Raw genomic sequence first — 26827 nt, 5'->3', positions numbered from 1 at the left:
TGTTGCCTTGGATATGTCCTTTCCTCGATTCCTGTAAGGGCTTCCCAGGTGGCTCAATGGTAAAGAATCTGCCTGCCAGCGCAGAAGTTGAGGGTTTGATCCCTGGGTCGGGAAGATCCCCTGGAGAAGGAAACAGCAACCCACTCCAGTACTCTTGGCTGGGAAATCCCATGGACAGAGGAGCCTGGCAGGCTGCAGTTCAGGGGGTCACAAAGGGTTGGACACGACTTAGGGACTGAATAGTGACAATAACAAGAAGACTCCTATAAAGCACAATAACATTAGGATTCACTGTCCTCCGGACATATTCTTGCTCTTTCCCCTTGTCTGGAATGCTTCTTGCTTCCTCTCCAGGTGTCCATTCATGCATTGTTAACCCTTCATCAGTGGGTCAGACAACAGTAGTCTTTATTCATACATAACTGAGGTTCTGTGACACAGCTGTGAATAGATACACCCATAGCTTTGTAGGCCATAGAGACCTGGTCCCTCTTTTTCAGCAGACCGTACTCTGGTCTTATCTGCATCTTGCTCATGTATAGGCCGCAGCTGGAATCCCATTCCTTCCGTGAACCCATCCCATCTTGATACGCTCTCCTGAGTCCCTGTGAAGCTGAGTCATTTTCCACGCATTTGGCGATTCACCAGGTGCTACCTTGTAACAGCTCCTCCGTCATTGGCTGGAGCTCTTATTTACATCATGAACCATTACTTAACTTTTCACCTGTTTGCAGCTTGTTTCTCCAAGATATAAATTCCTTAAGGGCAGACTGACACTTCTCTGTATTTCCCACAGTGTCTTATAAATGGCAAGGTTTTCTGACGGGGTTCGTTCAACAGGTGTGTATTGATTTGGGTTAAATTTTTTAAATTGAGGTCTTACTTCTTGGTCGGCTGATCTTGGCCGTGTCACGTAGCTTCCTCAGTTTTCTATAAAATGGTAATAATTGCTACCTGTCGCGATTAAATAAGTAATATATGGAAAAATGCTTTGTGCACTTTAAGAGGCACACAAGCCTTACAAATTTGTTATCCCTTGTGATGAAAATCACCATATTCTGAATTCCTCCAATGGATCCTTCATGTCCCATCGTTTACTTCAGCTATTCGTTTGATCTCTTTTTATCTCTCTGGTCCTCTTATAGCTCTATACAGCTTAACATCTTTGTTTGCTCTAAGTGTAGTTCTGAATTTTTTTTTTTTTTGCTTTATTTTGAATATTCCCAAATCTTAGTCTTATTTATGACTGTGGATGTAAATGAACTGTCCTCAAAGTCCGTCAAATTAATGGGCCCCTCATACTGCAAAATTGGGAGTAATAGAAATTATTGTTAATTTTCTTTCAGGCTAGCTTAATCCATTCACTTGCAGTTTCAGATTGATATAAAGGTGTTGTTAGGAACTTGATATTGAGATTTTTTTTAAATCTATATTAAAACTTTGTTTATTCTCTAAAGAATATGTTAGAACTGGTACTCTCCAAGCCTGTGTTGCCTTCAGTTATGTTTATGAAACCTTGGCAAACTTAGTAATAACCCCAAAATACAGTCATTTCAATATCTAAGTCGTGATTAAGACTTTCCAAGTGTACAGAATTTAATGAATTGAGTTAGTCTTTACCACTTTTGATGCTTTGGTTAATTGTAACCATCAAACCAAACTTTATTTTGTTGTCTTCATTGAAATTAACTTTTTTGAGCATGTAAAAACTGGTTTTAATAGGATCATTGCTTCCTCTAGCTTTTCTAGAGCGTGGTTCCTATGTGGGTAATGTCTGTCCACCTCTTGGAAGCCTTGAAATAAATATATTGACTGTTGCTATTGTTATTTATGTTGAAAGATATTAAAATGAGATTTGTAATCCAAATGGGCATTACTTACTTCACATCTGGTTCCTTGAAAAGTGGCCAAATGCAAAAATTCTTAATGCAAGACAGCCTGGGGCAAAACCTTTGCAATTCCTACCCTCCTTTGCAAAACAGCTGCCCTGTGTGAACCTTTAAAATGAAAAAGAAGAAAAGAGAAAGAAAATTTACTTTCACATTTAATTATAGATGTCCAATAACAGCGTGAATATAATTCTTATATTTAAGAGCTAACAACCATTGGGAGTGGAAGACAGTATGAAAGACACTATGGCAGCATTGATCTGGCTTCTGTTTGTCAGGACCAGAGACATCGCAGAACTTCTTTCTTTAAATATCCTTACTGTGCTTAAAGTGATTATATGTTCTAGTCGCCTGTGACAATCTGTTTATGCCTGTTGCTCTGTTGCAGTCTTCAAAGTTCCAGACTTTGGGCAATAAAGTGTATGGTCATCTTACTGAAGCCTGAATGATGAACTGACTGAATGATTGAATCTTACTGAATGATGAGAAGCAATTAAAGGAACTTCAGGTTGAGGTAGTGCTAGAACCGAAAGGCTGCTGATCAGAATTCTCACTAAAGAAGATGAAAACTGAGCTAGAAATTGATTGGTAACACATTCCGAATGTCACAGGGTCCCCCAGATTAATGCTGATTGCTCTCAGGGAGCATGGAGAGGCAGAGGGCCAGAACCAGGTCAGGAGCTTGTGGTATCTTTTATGTAACACTGACATTAGGTTTCCTGTCTGAGGTTTTCCAAGTTGAGAGTCTCACCTCTTGATACCCTGAGGAGCAGTGATGCTGGTATCTAGTAGAAACACTTCAGAGAAAAAAAAAAAAAAAGGAAGATAATAGTTCTTTAGAAAAATGGAAACACATTGTTCCTGATAACTTTCATCTTCTTCGAAAAGTTTAGCTAAATATCTCTGCCATTAACCTTAGTGATCTGCTTAGAAATTTAATTGTATCAATTATAAAAGGCTTGCTTTTGATATTCTCTTTTAAAGAGTCCTCAGTATTTGATAGCTATTTTTTTTAATACTCAGTTGTTGCACAGTGTAATTATTTGACTTAAAGCAGCCTTTTTAAATTCTAGGAGTAGTAGCTACTATTAAAAAAAAAAGATGCAGAAAAATATAAAGCAAAAACTAAGCACTCATAATTCTGTCACCACGAAATAACTAATGTTAAGACTATAGCATAGTTCTTTTCAGCTTTCTTAAACATATATATTTTTAACTTTTATTCAATGAAGGTCTTAAATTATATCTTTATGGAAAATGCTTTTAGTGTTCTGGTAACAATGGGAAAATCATATCTTACGTTTGTGTAGAGCTTTAAAACATGTAAAGATTTTTTTTATGTATATAGAAACATGTTTAATTGTAATAATATCCCTGTAAGACAAGGCAAATATTATTTCCTTTTTTACATTAGGGGAAAACTGGAGAAACTAGGGAAACTGGAGCCCAGAAATGCTCAGTAATCTTCCCAAAGACACTGGCAAGCAGTAGAGCCTTGATTAGAACCCTGGGTTCCTTCACAGTCCAAGACTCTTTCTGTGTACAGCTTGAGAAATTTCTTATCCTAGAACTTTTAAGTCCTCCAAAACAGAATCAGGTCTAAAGAACTAATTATGAGAAACTGATTCTTCAAGTGGGAAAAGAAAGTAAGGAAAGAGAAGTGGTGTTTTTGTAGAATGGTCTTTAGGTTTGTAGAGGGGTTGTATTCAAAGAGTGATAACCATCTTTCTTAGAACCTCTTCCGAAAGTGTAACAAGGGGGCTGAGTCCTTTGGGGGTAGGGAACTTTCCTGAAGGCCTTTGAAAATATAGTGTACTGTCTGTTTAGAATTAATAGTCAATCAAGTCTTGAACCTCTAATGCTATATTAAGAAGAATAAATGAAGTAAAACATACCTTCTCTTGTTTTCAAAGGACTTAGCAATATACCTGGAGGAATAAAACAAACATGTGAAACAACTCAGGGGTAAATTGTGTGGTTCTTGAGGCAAGAATACTAGAGTGGTTTGCCATTCCCTTCTCCAGTGGACCACGTTTGGTCAGAACTTTCCACCATGACCCGTCCATCTCGGGTGGCTCTGCCCAGCATGGCTCATAGCTTCAGTGAGTTACACAAGGCTGTGACCCACGTGATCATTTTGGTTAGCTTTCTGTGATTGTGGCTTTCATTCTGTAGACTGTGGGATTGTAGTTCTTGCTTCTTCTATCTGCCCTCTGATGGATCAGGATAAGAGGCTTGTGCAAACTTCCCGATGGGAGGGACTGGCTGTCGGGAAAACAGGGTCTTGAGGACCCTGATGCTGGGAAAGGTTGAAGGCAGGAGAAGGGTACGACAGAGGACGAGATGGTTGGATGACATCACTGACTCGATGGACATGAGTTTGAGCAAGCTCTGGGAGATGGTGAAGGACAGGGAAGCCTGGCATAGTACAGTGCATGGGGTTGCAGAGTCAGACAGGACTTAGCAACAGGCAACAAATTATGTGGTATTGACTCTGTGTACAATTTGTTATTAAGGTTAAGAACTAATGAACTGACATTCAAACAGCATTTACTTTGCTCCCATCAAGAAAAAAACATATCATTAAGTGTTATAGCAGAAATAAGATCAGGAAGCCAGAAACAAGCCCTGGAAGATGATAGAAAATAGGAGTATACATATTGATTCACATGTTAATGAATCCATTCAACATGTATTGAGCACCTACTGTATACCACAGGTACATCTGAATGAGTAGATAACGTCCTTTTGAATAGAACTTCAGGTGTGTGTTAGGAAATAGTGAACAGTAGGGTGTTGAGTGGGTGGGTGGGTGTGTGGGCAGATGAGAGTCATAAGACTATCAACCTGTTAATAATAGGTTAGGCATGATTCTGATTAGGGACAGGAGTTTATAACAGATGAGATCTTAATCCTTAAAGCACATTGATTGGAAGAGCTAAATGTTAGATGTCTTCTCATCTACTCTCCTTTCCCTGTCTCCACTTTATAAATGGGGAATTAAGACCAGAGCCACTGTGGCTTGTTCATGAATGGAGTTAGTAGCAGAACTCAAGGGTGAACCCTGGTCTTCTGCTTCCTTTCAGTTACACTCTTCTGCCTCTTAACTTTTTCTTTTCATTCGCTTGTTCTTTCAGCATCTACTTTGTTCCCAGATTAGACCAAAATAAAATAAACTAACGTGTGAGAGAACATCAATAACTACTATATGAGGGGTTGTTTGCCTTTGTTTATGGGAGAGGAAAGAATTCTAAAGAGACCAGAATGGTCCAAAAATGCCTCATGGAGAGGTGGCATCTAAACTGGGACTAAAAAGCTAAGAAATTTTTTTTACCTTTTTATTTTATATTGGAGTACAGCCAGTTAATAAAGTTGTGATTGTTTCAGGTGTACGGCAAAGGGAGTTAGCCATACATACACATGTATCCATTCTCCTCCAAAACCCCCTGCCTGTCCAGGCTGTCATATAACATTCGACAGAGTTCCCTGTGCTATACAGTAGGACCTTGTTGGTTATCCATTTTGGTTATCCATTTTATTTTATTCTTTGTAGCTTTAAACTTCTTATTTTGTACTGGGGTATAGAGCATATGTCTACAATGTGGGAGACTCGGGTTCAATCCCTGGGTCGGGAAGATCCCCTGGAGAAGGCAATGGCACCCCGCTCTAGTACTCTTCCTGGAGAGTCCCATGGATGGAGGAGCCTGGTGGGCTGCAGTCCACGGGGTCGCAGAGAGTCGGACACGACTGCGCGACGTCACGTCACTTCATAGCTGGTGAACAGTGTGGTGGTAGTTTCAGGTGGAAAGCGAAGGGACTCAGCCGTGCGCATGACATGTACCCATTCTCCCCCAAACCCCCTTCCTATCCAGGCTGTCACATAACATCGAGCACAGTTCCCTGTGTGATACAGCTGGGCCACGCTGGTTATCCATTTTAAATAGAGCAGTGTGTACATGTCAATCCCCAATCCCTAACTGTCTCTTTCTCCCATCCTTCCCCTCCCCCCAGCCGTAAGTTTGTCCTCTAATTAAAAGTCTGTGAGTCCATTTTCTGTTTTGTAAATAAGTTTATTTGGATCATTTTTTAAAAGATGTCATGGATTCTAGCTTTGATTTTGTCACGAACTCCGTGTTATCTAGGGCACAGCAGTGGGCAAGTCGCTTAACCTGTTAGTACCTTGGTTTCCCCAACCATAAGTGGCAAAGGGTTAAGTTAAACGTTCTTTAAGACTTCCTGCATAAGTGCCAATCTCACACTTCCACTATCTGTGTATACCATACCCTTTCCCAATCCCCTATTTATCCCCTCTCCCAAACGCTCTTTTCAAAGCTCCTTTAATCAGCTTGCCATACTGCTTGCCTCATTAACGCTTGGTCACTAAAACTTCCTGACCTCAGAGCAGAGGTCTTTTGGGTGCGCAGTTCCCAAAGCATTTATCTGAGAGCTCCGTAGGAGACTGACTGTGTATCATTCATTAATCTCCCAGGGGCTACGTTCTCATCCTTGATAATAACTCTCTGATGGAAGCTCTCCCATAGATAGCAATACACTTTCCCTTCAGGCACTACATGAAAGAAACAATGGAATCATCGTATAAAATTACACAGAATGAGACTCTGGCCCATTGTTTTCTTCTGCTGCCTAAGGAAGAAGCTGTACTCTTTGGATCCCTGTAAAGAGTTTGGCTTGTCCACCTCCTCGGATTCCCAAGTAACAATTAGGCAATCTGGCCTTCTTCCCACTTCTCATTTCAGTGTGTAGGATACTTGTCAACTTGCCCAGAGTGACTTTAGGCATTTTGAGCTCTTCATCTGAGTGTATGCAATAGATAAATAAAAACATAATTAAAAGGAAGACTGACTTAATACTTGATTTTATTTTTATGGAGGGAGGGCATACTTATTTTAGAATTGAAAGCATTGTTTGTTTGTTTTTGTCTCTCTTCATATTTTAGTTTTCCTCTCCTTCCCTTTGTGTTCAATAAGATGTTTCTAAATGTTCAAAGTAAAGAGTTTATTAAAATGCAGCTCATGTTTGTAAATGAAAAAACATAGCATCTTACTTTCTAGTGCTCAGTGTATCTGAAGAAAAGCACCCCTGGAGTGCAAAAAACAAACTCAGTGGTTGGAATGTGGTTTAATAAGCCCACAAACCTGTCAGGAATCTTAAACTCTCTTCCCAAAGCTATGCTGACACACAACATAACTTTGGAGGAACCAGTTCAGTTTGTATTGTATGTATTCCCTATAATTTAGGAATAACCACTTGCTGAAAACTGAAAATCGTTAGTAGTGGAAATCGTTAGGTGAAACTGAAGCCTTCGTTATATTATTAGGAGTTGACAAGTGGTTTGTATGTTTAATAAAAGGAAAAAGGACTAGAGCTCTAAAGACCCAGTGGATGGGTGTCTTGGTTGTCACTGTCCTAGAACCAAAGATAACAGAAAAGCAAAAAAAAATAGGAACTTAAATATGTCAGTATTTTATGATATAGGAATTCAGTGAAAAGCATTCAAGAACAGAAGAGCATTCAGTGAACATTCAGAACAGAATGCCTAGGCAAGAGATTTCGATACTGAAGATATCTACTTTTTTAAGTAAGAGAAAAAATTAAATATTTACTCTTCCTTTGTAATAGAAAACTATACCTCAGGGGTATCCACATTGCCTTGGTTCTCAATGGAAAGCTCTACCTCATATAAAAATGCCAGCTAATAAATGTAGAAAGAGGGATAGAATCACACATCATAAACTCAAAGTGCTGATTCACTCAAGGATTATTCAGTGTGTTGTGGCTTTTGGGGAAATGGTTGGTGAAACTGAATATCCCTATAATTCCATAGTTAGCAGCACACATATTACTTTCTAGTTGCAAGGAAAAAAAGGAACCCTACAGTGTTATCGTCATTTTAAATTAGTCATTGAGCTTAGCATCACTGATGGTCAGTCGTATACCATCTCTCTGATGTGATGAGCTAGGAAACATAGACTGTTACCTATGTTACATTAAAAAAAATGTTTCACCTGAATCCACACACCCTTAGATATAACACCCAATTTGTGGGAAACATGGGGATAGAGAAGCAAGATAAACAATCCCAGAAGAAAACAGCCAGACAAATCCAGAGGGTGGACATACCATGGGGTGAATTGGGCTAATCTTTTCAATTAGTCAGTGGCCTTAAAATTAAGGAAAGTCAGCAGTGGGGGAAGGTGACTACCCTAGATTTTAGAAGACTTAAGGAACGTACAACCAAATGGATAGCTACATCCTGGGTTAGATTCAGGCTAGGCATAAACCAGTTATAAAGAACATTTGGGGTCAACTGGGAAAATTTAAATTTGAACTGGGTATTATTTGAAATGAAAATTTAGTAAAATGGAAAGATGGGCATTATGAACGTTAAAAAGCAGGTTACCTGGAAGCAAGGGGGATTTGGAGGAGAATGGATACATGTCTGTGCATGGCCGAGTCCCTCCACTGTCCACCTGAAACCATCACAACATTGTTAATTGGCTCTACCCCAATGCAAGTATGAAGTTAAAAATAAAAAATAATGAATAAAACAACTTATAAGTAAATGAAAAGCAGGCTTGCCACCACTTAAGTACCATATCTCATTTTTACTAAAAAACACAAATACTATGTGTATAGATCCAGGTAAGTACATTTATGTATGTGCTTAGGATTATACATACGCCCAGAAAAAGATGCAGTTAGAGAAGCACTAAGAGTTCAACATTAGTGATCTCTAAGTAGCAGAAATATGATGATTTTATTTTTACCAATCTGTATTTTGAAATTTTCAACAATGAAAATGGATTGGTTCTGTAAATATAAAATGTTAATTAAAAAAAAAACACTTTCATATAGTAAAGCAACAGTGTTTTCTGTCCTTTAAGGAAAATAAAAATGTTTCCATGGAGGAAGAAAAGTGAAAAGACTGGAAAACAATTTAGTATCTTTCAAAAACATCTGGTAGTGGGTTTTGCCTGTAAGTTGTATCTATTTGTCTTTAGTCAACATGGTGTAAAGAGTCAAACAGACCCATGTTTGAATTCAAGCTCTGTCACTTTACAAGCGTTTTTACTTGGGGCATGTCACTTTATCTCTCCAAGTCTCTGTTTTCTCATCTAAAAGAGTGGTTGTGAGAATTAAAGATGCCTTAAATAAATCAGTGCCCGGAACAGAGTGCACTTTCAAAATTATAATATTTGAAATCTTATCATCAGCGATTTAAACCTTACACATGACAACTTGATTAATAAAATAATGAGAACAGTCACCAACTGACACCTCGGTTGCTCTCAAGTTTACGTTTTTTGAATGTAAGTATGTTTCGCAAAGTGAGTATGACTTCCCTGGTGGCTCAGATGGTAAAGCATCTGCCTACACTGTGGGAGACCGGGGTTCGATCCCTGGGTTGGGAAGATCCTCTGGAGAAGGAAATGACAACCCACTCTAGTACTCTTGCCTGGAAAATCCCATGGACAGAGGAGCATGGTAGGCTACAGTCCATGGGGTCGCAAAGAGTCGGACACGACTGAGCGACTCCACTTTCACTTTCTCTGTTTCACAAAGACCCAGTGTATATAACAAGAGTATGAAATTGTTAAGTAGTTAGATCTTCAAAAAAAGTATGAATTTTAAAGGTTCGCTTAGCAATAGAAGACCCATTTTTATTTATGGTAGCACTTAGAGAGCTGATAGAAAAATAAAGATTAATTTTGTACCCAAAATCCATTGTCAGGTTCCACATGCAAGCTCTTTTCAAGAGCTGCTTTTTACTTTCTTCTTTTGCTTTGAAGGACCTCGTAGCATCATTGTGAATTTCAAAATAGATAAAAGCACAGTGCAGCTCTAAAGTGCTTTTTAAAACTTAAAAGTATGAGTACCTCACAGTGGAAATTTTCACATAGTAATTTTATTCTTTTTATTAGAGGAACTGTGTCAATAGAAAGTACAACTGTTTGTACCAGAAGAACCCCAGGCTGTTAGGATGACTCATGAAGAATCTGAGCATGAGGCAAAAGGACATTTGTCAGCAGAATGGGTTCCTGAACTGATTGATCAGATATCACCAATTTTTAATTACCAAGCTGTTATTGAGTACTTCGTTTTTAAAAAGCCCCGACCCTAAACTCTGTGGTCCGCTGTGGCGTTCCCACAGGTGAGTCACCCACATTAAGTGACTCGCATGGTACTGAAGCTTTTGTGCTAATACACTTCTAACGTAATTGTTGGCATTAAGAATAATTGATTGGAACAATTTACTTGAACGTTTTATTGCATCATTTTAATGAGACAGAGCACACACTGGGAATGAAGAAACCTGATTTCTAGCTCAAAGTCTGCTTCTGATTATTGGAGTCATACCTTGGGCAAATCATTTGATTTCTCTGTAACTCATTTTCCTTATGAAAAATTAAGAGTTTGAATGTGTTAATCTCTGTGGTATCAAGTTATAGGAGTCTGTAATCTCATTGTATTTCCTTTGGAGCAGTCACAAAACTGGTAAATGGCTTATTTTACATAAACTAAACTTGCCTAAAGCTCTGTGGCGCTGAACTTGCATTAGGATTGCGGGGTTTCATATGGCTCACCAGTGATGGGATACGTTACCTTAGGAATCTCCAGATAGCTGATCTTGAAAAATTAATTGATAAAATCTGAACAGTGAAGAAGATACATGTTTTAGAAGTTTGGGATTTCCCACAACTTAAATATGGGTCAGTTGATGATATCACCTGTAGGTATTTTATTATGGTTAGAAACCAAATTGCTGGAGAATTTCAAATATTACACTGCAAACACAAGTTAACATAGTTTAGGTGGTATGTCTTTGGTTCAACGGTATAATGACTGGAAAAGTGTTTAGTTGATCCCTAGAAAGTGGTTAGACAGGTTAGAGTTTTGTTTTGTTTTTGTTTTTGTTTTTTTTCAGGTATAACAGGCAAGTTAACTTTTGAAGGGGATGGGGGGACGCGGGAAGAAGGAAGTTTCCAGATGAAAGTGCCTTTGGTGGTGTACCTAATTAGCCACCAGGTATAAGAAGGAAGTAGTAACTCAGGATTAGAACATGAATAAGAATGCAATATACAGAGTTTCCATTACCCTTTAAATAAACAAATTGCAGGCGTACTGTTAAGTATCTCCACATTGGAAGCCAAAAGGACTTAAAGGGTTTTGCAGAAAGTTCTTCTCATTCCAGAGATGAGAAACGTGAACCCAAAGAGTTAACACAAGTCTGAAGCCATATAACAACTGAAAACCTATGCTTTCTGGCTCCAGTTTCTATCTGTGACCCCATGGATCACATCACTTCAGGGTCAAGAAAACCTTTTAAAATACCAAATACACATCTTCTGGAGCTATTGGCTATAAGCTAACATGTTTTCATCAAGTTAATTTTTTTCGTTCAGAATGGTTGTTGTTGTTGTTTCGTCGCTAAGTTGTGTCTGACTCTTTGCGACCCCATGGACTGCAGTGCACCAGGCTTCCCTGTCCTTCACTGTCTCCTGGACTTTGCTCAGATTCATGTTCATTCATCAAAATGGTTTATTAGCTTAGAATAATAATCCTGTATAGAAAACATATTCTGTCCGTGGGGTTCTCCAAGTGAGAACACTGGAGTGGGTTGCCATGTCCTTCTCCAGTTGACCACGTTTTGTCAGAACTCTTCAGTGTGACGTGTCTGTCCTGGGTGGCCCTGCATGGCATGGCTCCTAGCTTCACTGAGTTACACAGGCCCCTTCACTATGACAAGGCTGTGATCCACAAAGAGCCAACTAACTGGAAGAGACCCTGCTAACGGCAAAGTTTGAAGGCAAAAGGAGAAGAGGGTGGCAGAGGATGAGATGGTTAAATAGCATGACCGACTCAATGGACCTGAACGTGAGCAAATTCTGGGAGATAGTGGAGAACAGAGGAGCCTGGCGTGCTGCAGTCCATGGGGTCACAAGGAATCGGACTTGACTTAGCGACTGAACGACAACAATGCTAACATAGAAAACATGTCGTTGACTTGGCCAAAAAAATTATTTTGAGTTTTTCACGTATGTGAAAATCCGAATGACCTTTGTGGCCAATACTTTTTGAAATTCTGAACCAAGTTATAGTTTTAGCTTAAAGAAGAATGGATCTTGCCCTCCTTTCTTTCAAGAAAAAAAGAAAAAGAAAGAAAGAACCCAGATATGTTCAGTGGTGGCCTTCCTTTCTCTCTTTCCATGGGAATCCTGGACTTGCTGGGATGGTGGCCGTGGGATCTACCTGTTAGGATACAGGGTTGTATGTTCTGCTTAAAGGCCTGTGTCCCATTGAAATATCGTTTTTCCCATGCTGTGTTCCCAGAGACTGTGGAGAAACTGAATCGATGCACCCCCGACACTGGAAGGTGGGGTTCTGAGCTGACTTTAGTTGCACCAGGAAAAGGCAGCAGTTCTGGGCAGGTGAAGTGAGCTTCAGAAGTCTTTCTGGTTGTTGGCAGCTGTGTGGCTTCCTTGGGGGACCACGGGGAGATGTCAGTCTTGTCAGAAGAAGAAAGCTGAAGGTGTTGTCACTTCCCAAGGTCCCTCTCCTCCGTGAATGATCCCTGGGAGACAGATGTGTCAGGCAGCTGTCTCCTCATGGCTCTCATCACCAAACGATCAATAACATGTGTTGATGCCAGCTAGGCACACAGCTAGGCAGGACCCGAGGGATGCTCACAATTATTAGGTATTGTTCCCTCAAGGAGCTCCTGACCTTTTAGGAGCTAATGCAGGTGGTCATAGCTCTTGTAGCATGAAACAAAGCAACTTTTTCAGTGGGGCTATAGCAGAAGGAAATGGCAACCCACTCCAGTATTCTTGCCTGGGAAACCCACGGACAGAGGAGCCTAGAGGGCTACAGTCCACGGGGTCACAAAGGGTCAGACACAACTGAGCGCAGGTAGAGATGGAGAGCCAGCAGGAGAAAGAATTCTTTACGCACTGTGCTAACTTGTACTAACGCAGCTTGCTTTACAGAAAAGAAAAATAACGCACTTAAGCAGCTTTCAAATTCAAATTCAATCTAGAGAATGAAATCCAAATTTAACCTGTAGCCACCCAACCTGGAACAGTAAAGAATCCGCCTGCCAATGCAGGAGACCCAGGTTCAATCCCTGGGTTGGGAAGATCCCCTGAGAAGGGAATGGCTACCCAGACTCCAGTATTCTTGCCTGGAGAATCCCATGGACAGAGGAGCCTGGCAGGCTACAGTCCATGGTGTTGCAAAGAGTCGGACACGACCTTTTGACTAACACACAGACACACACAGGCTGCAGTATGTTACAGAAGCTGAGCTATAACATTGTACGTGTGAAACTTACATGATGTTATCAACTAATGTTACTAGGATTGAAAAAAGAGAAAGGTTTTAGTTTCCAAGAGTAATGTGACAGGAAAAATACTCTCTTCTGTGGGAACATTTGATGTAAATCTTTGTCAATCTAGTGCTTTTTGAAAAACTTCATACAGATACAATACTGTTAATTATACATTTTTAGACATTCTCTTACTTTTTTGTTATGGAATCATTAACATTATTACTCTACTTGTTGCTGTTGTTCAGTCGCTAAGTCGTGTCCAACCCTCTGCGACCCCGTGGACTATAGCCCACCAGGCTCCTCTGTCCATGGGATTTCCCAGGCAAGAGTACTGAAGTGGGTTTCCATTTCCTTCTCCTGGGGATCTTCCTGATCTAGGGATCGAACCCTCGTCTCCTGCATTGGCAGATGGGTTCTTTACTGCTGAACCACCTAGGAAGCCCATTACTCTAGTTGCTTCTCCTAAATGTACTAAAATTTGGGGAGCATTTTGACTGAGTAATATTCAGATTCTTTTGGTCAAGAGATGTAAACAATACTGAAGACTAAATACTGAAGAGTAGCCTTCTCAAATTCCAGTCTTCCATTTCTTTCAGATGTCATAACTAGGATAGGATTAAGCTTTCCATCTTCCTTATGGTAGCACCATTCCTGGTTTCCCCCATGCTTCCTCCTGCTGATGATGTGTCCTGCACCCACAGTCACATCCACACCCCTGCGTCTTCACCGTCCACAGGGAGACGATCGCCTCGTCTTCTCGCCTCTACACGGCACAGAGCCCGACATCCCCCAGTGTTGGAAGCTGGGTTAGCTTTTGTGCGAGTGCATTAGGAAGGTGGCCTTCTCCCACTTCTCCTCACTCTGGAAAATAACCAAGGGCTGTCTTTCATAGCTGACTTCCCAGGTGGCTCAGTAAAGAACCTGCCTGCCAGTGCAGGAGACGCAAGAGATGTGGGTTCAATCCCTGGGTCAGGAAGATCCCCTGGTGAAGAGAATGGCAACCCACTCCAGTATTCTTGCCCGGAGAAGCCCATGGACAGAGGAGCCTGGCGGGTTATAGTCCATGGGGTCGCAAAGAGTCAGACATGACTAAACGACCAAATAATAACAATCTTTCAAAGGACATGCTCCACAGGATGGAAGGCAATAGAATTCTTTATAAAAGTACCCTTCAGAAACAAAGTGCTGATAACCAGTTGGTGTAGAAAACACCTAGACGTGGTCTAAAGCTCCAAGATCTACATTACGGCCCCATTTACTGGCATGCTTTTTTATGCATCTTATTATAATATCCTTCATATTTTGATAGTATAAAGAGTAAGACACTGGGAAATCTCAAGACCTTGACAGTAAGTAAATTCACACGCATGTCAAAACACTAACAAATTTGTCAGTGATCATATACCGTGTCCACTGATGCTAACGACTTAACTTAAGCAAATACATTATTTCTGGTACCATCACATGCTAATTGACCTTCAAGGTTAAGGAAGCTAAAAGATCACCCTTTTAGGGATATTTGGATAATTTTGATAAATATAATTAAATGTGAACTCGTCGAGGATGGGAACCTTGACTTATGAATATTGTTATCTCTCATCCCTTAGAATAACACCTGGCAGTTAGTATCTCATGAACATCTGAGACATACACGAGTGGATAGCTGTCAACTGTGTAATTAGATACAAATGAGATTGGCTCCGTTTATTTTTTTAATTTTTATTTATTTATTTTTCTAACACCAAAACCATTTTGTATTGGGGTATAGCCAATGAACAATGCTGTGGTAGCTTCAGGTGAACAGCGGAGGGACTCTGGCTCCATTTGCTTTTGTCCATTTAATTTGTAAGTTGTATCTTACATGATCCAGTGCTGCAGTGTGATAGGAAAAAATCACTAACATAACAAATACGATTAAACAGTCTGTATTCTATAAGTATTTTGTTAGTAACTTGGGGTGATTTCTGCATTGCTTGGTATGTTGTCAAGAGTTTAAGCAACATTTGTTGCACCCGCCACTAATATTAAAACCATCATTAAAAAAAGAAAAACAACACACGTCATTTTTGTCTATTGATTATTTTTAAATTCTACAAGGTGAGAGCACATCCATCTTGTTCACCAAGCCAGCACCTAGCTCCATGCCTGCCAATATAGTGGTGATATATTGCCAGTAAACATTCATTGAATAAATAAATGAATGAAAGACAGTGAACAGGACAAGTTTTTTGCTTTCTTGTAATATAGTCTAGGGGAGAAGGGTTGGCAGATTGTGGTCAGTGCTGTAAGAGTTGATGGTATTAGATTCAGGGGCTGTGGAGTAATTTGCTGTTAAAAATAATTTTATGTTTGAATGGCTGAAGCCTGTCTTCAGAAGTATTCAAGGCTTACAGCATCTAGCGACGCAGCAGGTAGGCCAAGTTGAATGGTGTTTGAGAAGGAAAAAAAGAGAATAGAAGTAACAGTAGGTGAAGAATCCAGAACTCAGTCCCTTTGAGGACTCTTGGAAAGAATGCATGTATGTATTGCCCAGAGAGTAAAAGAGATGGCTAGAGAACCAGGTGATACTATTGACCTCAGAAACAAAACTCAGACGATCCTCAGGTAGAACTGTGGGGCATGAATGAGCTACATGGTCACTGAGGAAGTGCGGGAATGACAGGAAGAAGCGTATTGAGAAAGTCCCCACATTCCCTGCATATCCATAGATACGGAAAAGTGAAGAACAGTTACTTATTGATGTTCCTTTAAAGAGTTAACGCGTCTCCCCCTTAACTCACCCGGTGCTCTAACCCTGTTGTGCCTGATTTATTAAAAGTGGTGATTCAGTCACTTCTAAGAGTAGAAGTCAGTGAAGGCCAGTGGTGGTAAACTGGCCTGAGAATTAAATTCCAGTTCCAGCTCCATCCCTCCCTAGCTGTTTAACCTGGAGAATTTACTTCTCATTTGGGATCCCCATTTCCTCATCTTATTAATAGATCCTTAGACCCGCAAAGGGCTTCTCTCACTCGAAAATGGTATCATTCTGCCAACTTTATCCTTCTTATAATCCATCATAATCTTAAGCACACTTTAGTAAACTTGTTCTAAGTTCAGTTTTTAAAAATTGCAGAGACTGTGCAATCAGAAGGCAAGAATGAGGTGATGATAGGGAACTGAGTGAGATACTGCCACTTAACAGGAATAAGGAGCTTCCCTGGCAGCTCAGACGGTCAAGAGTCTGCCTGCAATGCAGGAGACCCAGGTTTGATACCTGGGTTGGGAAGATCTGGAGAAGGGAATGGCAACCCACTCTAGGATTCTTGCCTAAAGAATCCCATGAACAAAAAAGAGCCCAGAGGGCTACAGTCCATGGTGTCGCAGAGTTGGACACAACTGAGTGACCAACACACCCACGCACAACAGGAATAAAGCCAAAATATGCCTTTCAGACTCAGGCACATTTTGGAACATGGAGTATGTGTAGGCACTGTGTGGGTGCTAAGTTGCTTCAGTTGTGTCTGACTCTTTGCAATTCTGTGGGCTGAAACCTGCCAGCTCCTTTGTCCAAGGGATTCTCCTGGCAAGAATACTGCAGTAGGTTGCCATGCCCTCCTCCAGTGGATCTTCCCAAACCAGGGATTGAACCCACGTCTCTTACGTCTCCTGCATTGGCAGGTGAGTTCTTTACCCCTCACACCACCTGGGAAGCCCTATCTGTAGGCCAAATGGGGCTTAAATTTTTGTTCAGTTTTATCAACAAAAAGGAAAGTGTTCTTGACTTATTTTTATCTATCATAACTTCAACCAAGAATCTTAGATTAATCACACCTTTAAATGTTGTGTCATTGTGCAAAGTTTCCCACTGAGAAGAAGAAACTCGTTTATTGAGAAAAGACCCTGATGCTGGAAGCGATTGAGGACAGGAGGAGAAGGGGGTGACAGAGGATGAGATGATTGGATGGCATCATCAACTCAATGGACATGAGTTTGAGCAGGCTCCAGGAGATAGTAAGGGATGGGGAAGCCTGGCGTGCTGCAGTCCCTGGGGTCACAAAGAGTCAAACACGACTTAGCGACTGAACAACAACAGCAACAAAGAGAAAAAACTAGTTCTACACAGCTGTAATTCCCTCAGTTATTTCGACTGTCAAGAAAGTTCTTTTAGCTCAGTCACCTTAATAAAGGTGTTTTTGGTTTTTAGAAGTTTATACACGATGGAATTTCCCAACTCTCCACTGTATTCTGTGCCGTGGAGACCGAGTTAAGTCTTCTTCCCACCAAGCTATTGCTCCACAACTGACAAGAGAACTTTTGCTAATCTCTTGTAGGATGATGAGTTACTCAATGTAGATGGACCAGATATATATGTATTCTGCTCGGGGACTATTGGGATCAGCGTATTCAGAGATTTATTACCACCTGATATACTGCCCCATGTGGGGGCATCTTTTTAAATCCACAAGTCACTGCAATTCCATGAGGCCACTTGTGTGATAGGAGGAGGCCTGCTCCCACATTGAAATTTGGCACAGCTAGCGTTTCCCTTTGCCAAAAAGGTCAAAGGCCTTGAGCAAGAAGCCAGCTTTTTCCTGATTACAAAACTGACCACAATTCCTCTCCAACCTATCCGTGTCAGTCTTTTTTTTTTTTTCCTTTCTGGTAATGCATTATTCCTCTCAGGGAGAATTCTACTTTTTTCATGATGATCTGGAATCTATCCTTCCAATGTTAACGAACGTTCACACATCAGCTGATGTATATGCTATGGATGGATAAACTTAATAATTAAGTTTCTGAGCAGCAGACCCTGATATATAGAATCTGAGCTGTCTCAGGCCCTGTCTCCAAGTCTGTTAATGCTTCAGTTTTAGAGAATCTGGATCGCTGTGTCATTTTTTTACAGACTACACAAAGTAGGAGAGTAAATACCTAAGGACAGAGAATTTCAGTAGCTGATCGCAAATTTTATAAACACATACTTGAATTCAGACATTTTCTTCAGATATCAGATGATATGACTAGAGATTCAACCAAGGGTGGGCAGACAGAAAAAAAAAATTATCCAAGTAAGTTTAGCTAGTATTTCATAGCCCAGAGATGTAAAGTTTTCCATTTTGGAATCAACTGAATATTGAACCACGTCTGCCCTCAGAGTTCTAAGTACTGTCCTGCCCCCGCCCCTCACAAGACACGAGGGCCACCGGCGAGACGGTGTGGCAATGTTTTCCTTGTAATGTACCAGGTCTTGCCAAAGCAGTGAACAGCCTTATGACGCAACAGTTTGTCACAGCTGGTCTCTAACAGGAGGATGCCAGCCAGTCCATCCAGGCCTGGTCCTCTGTGAGTTTATTCCCACCTCTTCCAAACATTTGGAAACGGACGTCTTGACTCATTGGTGCGTTCCCAAGTTTTACTGCCACGCATCTTTTTCTTTGAACGGAACTGGCCTTTTGCAAGAAATAGACCAAATATCGGTGGGAGTCGTGGCAAATCCCTGTTCCGTGCTGTGATGGGTGAAACCCTGGGAGATGCTCTTATTGACCCAGAGAGTGAGCCCTTCGCTGTCACAGTGTCTGCAAGGACCTCACAAGGTAAAGTCACCTCCAGATTTGGCTGTCGGTATCCCCCGGGCATCGCGGAAGGGTGGACTTGATCTTGTGGCTTGTCTTCCAAGTGATGTGTGTTCTGCTACTCTGATGTGTGTAGGTCAGTATTTTGATGCTTAACTTGATGCTCTTGCGTTCACTTAAAGCATACTCAGAGCTTTTTTTTAAAAAATAACAAACAACTAAATCCAGATTTTATTTCTGTGCTTGACTCCTGTGTCCTGAATTTAAGTATTCAAGGTATATTTATATCCAAAGAAATTCTACTTGTTTTCATAGGGTTGGCCAAAAGACTTGTTCAGGTTTTTCTGCACAATCTTACGAAGAACCTGAAGGAACTTTTTGGGCTACCTAACATTTTCTGTGTTGACGTATGTTTTCCCCAAATACCTAAGGTCGTCTTGGAATGTCTTTCCTCCTTTTAGCCTTGTGTGTTATGTATCTCTCACAGCAGCGTTTATTCATTTTAAAGTACTCTCAACATGTTTTTGCTCTACTTTGAAATCTAGATACTTGTGTGGGCATTTTATCTCTCTCAGAGAATTGTAAGCATCCAGGGTATAGAGCCAAGTCTTATTCTTTACATTTCCTAGGGTGCGAAGCAGAGTGCCCAGTGCTTTGTAGAACAGTGTGGAGACCTTGGAGAAGGCCTCTTCTAAGCATCTCATTTTACTATTGCATGCTAGGTAAATGATTATCACTGTTACTCAGATGTGAGAGATTCAGTTAGATACCTCATTTTCAGCATTTCTTTCTTGGCCTTTGTGAAGTGTAAGTTTTTTATTTCTATAGCTCCTTCTACTGGAGCGTATTAGCACAGCTGCTTCTGTTTTGTGCTATATCATATTTATTTCTTTTTTTTTTCTCTTCTTGTAGATGCTACGTAAAAATTCATTGTGTTACCTAGTCTGATTCACATTTTACAATGTAAATGCCAAAGTGTTAAAATTCAGTTGATTAATTGTTGAAATGGATGGCTGTACATTTTGATGTTTTAATTTTTCTGAAAGTCTGAAGTTTCAGCATATTAATCACAGAATTTTTTAAACATTGAGCTTTTTAAAAGTTAAGAAAAAAATTTCCTGAAGTGACATTTCATTTTATTGTGACATTTGGATTCAATGTATATTTCTGTCATCTGAGTCTCTTAAACAGGAGTTTAATCTTACTATATTACATAAAATCCTGTTATTCTGTTTTTCTACAAGCCATAAAAAGTATTGGTATGTTTCTCCAGTTATTAATTTAACCTGCATCAGGGCAGAATGTCCAACCCATACTGTAAAATAATTCTTGTGTCAAAATTTGACAGTTTTGTTTGTTTGAAAAGAATATGTCCAGAATGCAGTGCAACAAATATTTTAGGTTAACTGAAGCAAATATGTTTATGGTAAGGGATAGTTATGGGTTTTGCATTAGTTTTCATTCTGCACTAACCTCTTTATTTTTATACCTTGAATTTACCCTGGGTGTAATTTTTTTGTGTCTCAAATCCCTTTCAAAAGAATGACCCAGTACTTTTCTTCTTAATTAAGATGGTACAGAATAGAATTACGAGCAGTTAAGAAATTTTATATTGTGCCAATTATTTAACTCTCATGTTAAATGATCTCTGATTACTCTTTAGTCATAAATGTTTTTTCTGTCAAAAATAGGTTTCTAAAGGCCAAAGACCCGTGATAGTTCACTTCTATTGTATTTTGTAGAGGGCCACTTAAGTACTTCACTGTTGCCAAAACAAACAAACAAACCTGAAAATAAATTGGGAACGTGGTCGTCATTAGCTAATCGAGGCCAGCAGAGATGAAACCCTGTAGAGATTAGGTACCTGGCCTCGGTACAGGAATTTATCTGGCTTCTCTTCCTCATCACAGGCAAAGGGAAATAAGGGTGTTGCAAAGATCTGGGTGCTGCTGTTGAAGGCAGAGTGGCTCACTGAGTGTGAACGGTCCAGTTATCCAGCCACACTGGTCCCCTTCATGAGACTTTTTAAAAAGTCCACTCTTTGTAACCTCAATGCCCAAAGGGGACTTCTGCATGTTTTCCTGGGATTCATTATCACCGTGATTCCATGTATCTTATTCCCCTTTCTGTTTTCATCGTGAGCTTTTCAAGGAACCCCAAGTAACCCCATGCTGGCCGTGAAACCCCGTTTCCACTAGAGAAACTGGCAAGGTTGAAGGGAAGCGTCCATAAGCTGAAGCTGAACATGCCTCCCGCTTTCAGCGCCAGACTTAGTCCTGGGTGAATTCTCTAATTTTAAGTTGTTGCACCAGAGCACTGAAAGATGATGACACGCTTGTCCTTTGGAACTGATTGAGCAATGGAAGTGTGCCTTAGAGACACGACAAATGCTGCAATAGATGATTCTTTGAAACCAGAGTCTCTCCTGAGAGAGGGGTGAGTGATGGATTGCTGCCGTTTCTATTGAGGGAGACTTAAACTGTGGCCGTGTGGCTCCAGGCAGCTGTGTACTTGGAGCATTAGATAACTGAGCCAAACCAAGGCTTTTACCTTTCCACAAGTTCTAAGGGACCCATGTGGTGTCAGGAAATGGAACTCCTGAACATGTCCTGGCCGTATGCTTTCTGTGTGAATTTAAGCGTGTCATCCATCCCCTCTGCCCTCTGCACACATGTTAACAGAAAATACAGGACTATTGTGAGGACTGAACGATACAGTTGTTGCGAAAGCACACCAGACGCCCTCTGTGAAGTTCATTGTCCTGGGCTTGTGGTGTTACTCACTTGTGGATAGAACAGAAGATACACAGTATCCTAAATTTGAAGCGTTTTAAGGAATATGGAGGAAGAAAACCTGCAGGATTCCTTATGCATCAAAATGAGTGGCAGTTTTAAGTGAGATGAGGCCTCTGTATAACCTCTCTTGAAGGTTTTGATAAGGAAATGATCAGACTTAGAAAAAGCATCCTCATGTCTGATTTTTTTTTTTTAAATGGGCCAGTTACCTCCCGATTTCATTAACATTTGTCTATAAAGAGATTGAATTTCCACAAGTTCAATCATTCTTTGTGCCTAAATGAGAGCAATGATTGCATGTTTTCTTCTCAGAGACATTGAAAAATTGTCTTAGATTATAATGTTCTCTATATGATGAAGATTTAGGTCATTGACAGCTCCAGATTTCATGATCTCACAAGTGATAACAGTTCAGGGAGTTTTTTTAGAATTTTACTGTTGTCCATAATAATGTTTTCCTTAGTATGAGTGAGTGAAAGTCAGTCAGTCGTGTCCGACTCATTGCAACACCATGGATTGTAGCCCACCAGGCTTCTCTGTCCATGGGATTTTCCAGGCAAGAATACTGAAGTGGGTTGCCATTCCCTTCTCTAGGGGATCTTCCTGAGCCAGGGATCGAACCCAGGTCTCCTGCATTGCAGGCAGATTCTTTACTGTCTGAGCCACCAGCGAAGCCCTTTCCTTAATAGTATGCCTCTAGTTTTATCATCTATTTCTGATTTAACTGTTCAAATTTGTTTTCTTATCACTAGGATGTAGTAGATTTGGCAGATTTCTAGACTCTAGGAATCTCCTTATTATGTTTCCGAAAACTGTCATTTCCCTTGTGCATTCCCGCCAATTATGAATTATAGGAAACACTCCAAATATATGTCATTTATATTAAGTGCTTACAAGAAAACATAGCACTTTAAAAATTTTTATTTTCCCCAACAAAGCCTAAGGAACACGACTTGTCTTCAAAGCTCATGCGCGTGCTTAGTCGTTCAGTCGTGTCCAGCTCTGTGACTTCATGGACTGTAGCCCACCAGGCTCCTCTGTTCACAGGATTTTCCAGGCAAAAATACTGGAGTGGGTTGCCATTTCCTCCTCCAGGGGATCTTCCCGACCCAGGGATTGAACCTGAGTTTCCTGTGCCTCCTGCGTTGCAGATAGATTCTTTACCATTGAGCCACCAGGGAAGCCTGCCAGCAACTATCCATATAAACTGCAATATAAATCCATATAAATGCAGTGTAAAACATGGGTCGTTAAATGAAAAACAATTGTTATGCCTCTGATAGAGGTTGCCGTGGATTATTACCTTTATCAGCATTGTCACTTATAACTTGAATAAGATAAGCTGGAGGAGATTCTGAAATCATCATAGCTCTTTGTAAGGTATGTATTCTTTGTGTCAGAGGAAATCTGACCAAAGCAAATTTCTTAGTTATATTAGATCAATAGAACAGACACAAAGTTTCTGTTGCCTTAGCTTCCTTTGAACACCCTTATATTAGGCCTTAGAAAGCTGTCCAGAAAACACCTGGTGTCCACCTACTGCTGCTGCTGCTGCTAAGTCGCTTCAGTCGTGTCCGACTCTGTGCAACCCCATAGGTGGCAGCCCAGCAGGCTCCCCCGTCCCTAGGATTCTCCAGGCAAGAACACTGGAGTGGGTTGCCATTCCCTTCTCCAATGCATGAAAGTGAAAAGTGAAAGTGAAGTCGCTCAGTCGTGTCTGACTCTTAGCGACCCCATGGACTGCAGCCCACCAGGCTCCTCCATCCATGGGATTTTCCAGGCAAGAGTACTAGAGTGGGGTGTGATTGCCTTCTCCGGTCCACCTACTAGTATTGAGTTATTTGTGAAAATATGTGATAGAAAATGAATCAGATTCATTTGAATAGGACTAATTTCTATAAACCTTTACCAGATAACTTATTACTTGTTTTTTATAGACAGTTTTGTACCTGTAACTAATTTAGAGACACGGGCATTGTACATGTATTTGATAGCAACTGCTATTCAGCTCTTATAACATGGGAATCAAGACCACGTGGCTGCCTGAGCACACAGGTTTTTAGGCCCATGCAATTTTTAGTTGAGAAAGGGATTGCCAACATAAGATTGAGGTTCCCACAAGTGGCGAATGGTTTACATTATAAAGTAGATTCAAAACAGCAACTGTCAATTACCTACAGGAGAATTATCCCTCATTACCTCATGCCAGGATTTCTGTACGGCCTTATAGCTGACCTTCTAAATGAGAAACTGTCAGCCAGCCAATCCAATCTGCCAGATAAGTGGTCCTAAAAGCCTGTCTTTATTACCCATCTTCTAATACATGTTGAGCATCTACAATATAATAAATACGAGACACCAGGAACACTGGCTTTGAGAGCTCTTTGTAATCTGTTTCCACCTTATGTATCTTATTTCCCCCCAATCCGAGAGACTGGCCTGCCTTGCTCTAACTGGACCAATGCCATTGTCCCAAGAGCAAGCCACACTCACCCTTGCCTCCAAGACTACCATGTCCTGGAATAGCTCTCCTGATTCTTCCACCTTTGCCAGTCCTCTCTGTCCTTCAAGGTCAGGTTCAGGTGACGTCTCCTCTATGAAACACTCTCTGGATACGTTACCATTAAGTGCTCTCCCTTTCCCATAAAAGGACTGTGTTTCTTCTCTCCCCTCCACTGCCCCTGAGGACCATCTCAGTCTCCTGAGAGGTTTACCCGAGTCTGCCTTAGCCCCCAGCCACCTAGTCTCAACCCACAGGGATCATGTTAAAGTGCAAGTCAGGTCTGTCCTTGTGCTCAACACCGTGCATGACTCTCCCTTCTCTTAAACGTAAGCCCCGCACCCCTACCTCACCATGTCAACACCCCTCTTACCCGTCTGCCCTTCACCCTCCTCTGCAGCCACATTCGCCTCTTTGCTATTCTCCCACATTCCACACTGCTCCTGCCTTAGTGCTTTCACTCCAGCTCTTGCATCTTCCTGGAATTCTCTTCCTTTGACACCTTGGCTAACTCTTAGCTCCTCCTAATCTCTGCTCAGCTTTTACCTTCATGTGAGGATTGCTTTGACCCTCTGTTGATTATCTGTCCTCCCCACGGGTCTTCCCCTCTCCCTGCTCTACATTTTCTCGTGTCTAAAGCATTCTTCATCCTCTAGCCTCCCGTATAATTAACTTACTCCCTGTATTTATTGTTTATTGTCTGCTTTACACCACTAGCACATTAACCCCATGAAGTCAGTGATCTTTGTCTAGTTTGTTCATCCACTGACACATCCCAGCTACCTGGAATGTGCTTGGTGAATAGCAGGGCTCAGACACTTGTTCAGTGAAAGAATAAAACCCTCTAGCATTTTTGGTCTGTATCACAGTGTTTAACCCTTAATTTGAGACTGCCTGATATTATTTTCTGTTTTAAAGATTCCCTAAGCCAAGTTACATAGTCACTGAGGATAAGATCCAAGTTTATTTTTCCTTTTATTCCACCAGTATCTAACACGTAATAGGTGTCCAATAAGTTCTTGTTGACTTATTAAGAACACGCTGCTCTTCCACGGTACTTTTCTGAGGTCAGACACTGAAATCTGTTAAGTGTGTAAAAATGAAAGTTTAGTGTGCACTGAATAACATTCTAAAATTAATGCTATTAAAAGCAAACCATGTGATATATGTGCTAAAAACCAAGTACAAAGATACTATGGATGACCTATTAGTAAGAGTTATGTGCACCATGGCCCTGCATTGGTTTGACTATCATTTGAATATTAATTTGAATGTGACAGGTTTTTAAATTATCCAAGTGCCTGGCTTCCTTGGCAAGTCTGTCTATCTCCTGATACTTCCAGGAGCCCTGTTTGCTAGCAGAAAAGTACCTTACTTGGTTTAGTAACTGATATCCCACATATGAAGCCCTTAGAGCACTGCCTGCTGTGTCATCAGGGTCCAGCAGATGTTAATTCTGTCTTGTCACCTTTAAAACAGAAGTTACCACTCTGGGATAATACAGGTTTACATTATCCATACTACCAAAAGTTTTCTATTTTCAGTTACTTAAATCAGACTGACTTCTTAAGTCTCCTCCAATCTTTTCCTTAACATTTTTTCAGAATATCTAGGTATTATCTGATAGATACCCATTACTAATCATAGTTCTAGAAGAAAAACCAAGGTTCAATTTCTAGTTTTGGCAGAGAGCCAATGGCAGAACCTGGTAACAGAAGTTCTGATATCCTTCACACGTTCCAGTCATGTGAACACAATGGCCCCCTTACTTCTTTCAGAGAAAACTTAGATATTCATTCTTCTTACTCTTTTGCTTTGCATTAGCAATTAAATATTTTTAATGTAATATAATTGGATATTACCTTACTGTTGTCTTACCCTTTACCTAAAACTCGGCCTTTTAGTTTTAAAAAAACCTATTATGCAGACTGGGCAACTTTGCTTAGTTGATTAAACTATGTTGCTGCTGCTGCTACTGCTAAGTTGCTTCAGTCGTGTCTGACTCTGTGCGACCCCATAGACGGCAGCCCACCAGGCTCCTCTGTCCATGGGATTTTCCAGGCAAGAGTACTGGAGTGGGTTGCCATTGCCTTCTCCAAACTATGTTGCTAATAAGATCCAAATGTGTGTGTAACTTTGACCTAATTCTGGCCAAGTTTCCGTAGAAATCTCTACCATTTACAAGGAATCTCTTTACTACTGATACAGCCACACCTCTAGCCAATTACAAGGTAAAACAATTGACCCAGGAGAAACCAGCCCAATTTGCAAGTGTTGGTTCTGTATGAAATCTAATCCTCTTTGATGTTATATTCGTTTTGTTATTATTGCTTAAATAAATTCAGGTATTAGAAGGGCCATGCTAGATGTTGGAGATGAGTATGTTTTCCTTGGATTATCTTTATCAGGAACAATCCAATCCTAGTCATTCCACTGGCCGTTACAGTTCAAACACATCTCTACAGTGAAGAGAGCCCTGATTATTTCAGAACGTGTGGGTCTCTTTCTCCTCTGTTTCTAAAGCACTTACTGTCTGTCTGCTGTCTTCTTTTATCAAACGTCTTTCACCTTGGTAACATCTCAAGGTCAAGAACTACGTTATATTGTATTTCTTGTGAGACCTGAAGAATACCTTGCACATAGTTTTAGGCCATTGGGTATCTTGATTTCGAAGAGCTGACTCATTTGAAAAGACCCTGATGCTGGGAAAGATTGAGGGCAGGAGGAGAAGGGGACGACAG

The 26827-nt window shown here is 40.7% G+C and overlaps 1 protein-coding gene across 3 annotated transcripts in view; it reads left to right on the top strand.

Moving 5' to 3' along the window:
* The window catches only part of PPARG (peroxisome proliferator-activated receptor gamma), a 124009-nt gene that overhangs the window by 39992 nt on the left and 57190 nt on the right, over nt 1-26827 (top strand). The window contains exon 1 of one of the 3 annotated variants that reach the window (XM_010862470.1): nt 17268-18812. The exons of the other annotated variants lie outside the window; for them this stretch is intronic. Within the exon in view, the coding sequence (XP_010860772.1) occupies nt 18731-18812 (82 nt within the window). The 5' untranslated portion in view covers nt 17268-18730. Of the gene's footprint in view, nt 1-17267; nt 18813-26827 lie in introns of those variants that run through there. 3 annotated transcript variants of the gene reach the window in all.

Source organism: Bison bison, unplaced genomic scaffold (assembly GCF_000754665.1).
Source record: "Bison bison bison isolate TAMUID 2011002044 unplaced genomic scaffold, Bison_UMD1.0 scf7180017864482, whole genome shotgun sequence".
Taxonomy (NCBI): Eukaryota; Metazoa; Chordata; class Mammalia; order Artiodactyla; family Bovidae; genus Bison; species Bison bison.
The sequence above is the reverse complement of the archived record's forward strand: the minus strand, read 5'-3'. Positions and strand labels throughout refer to the sequence as shown.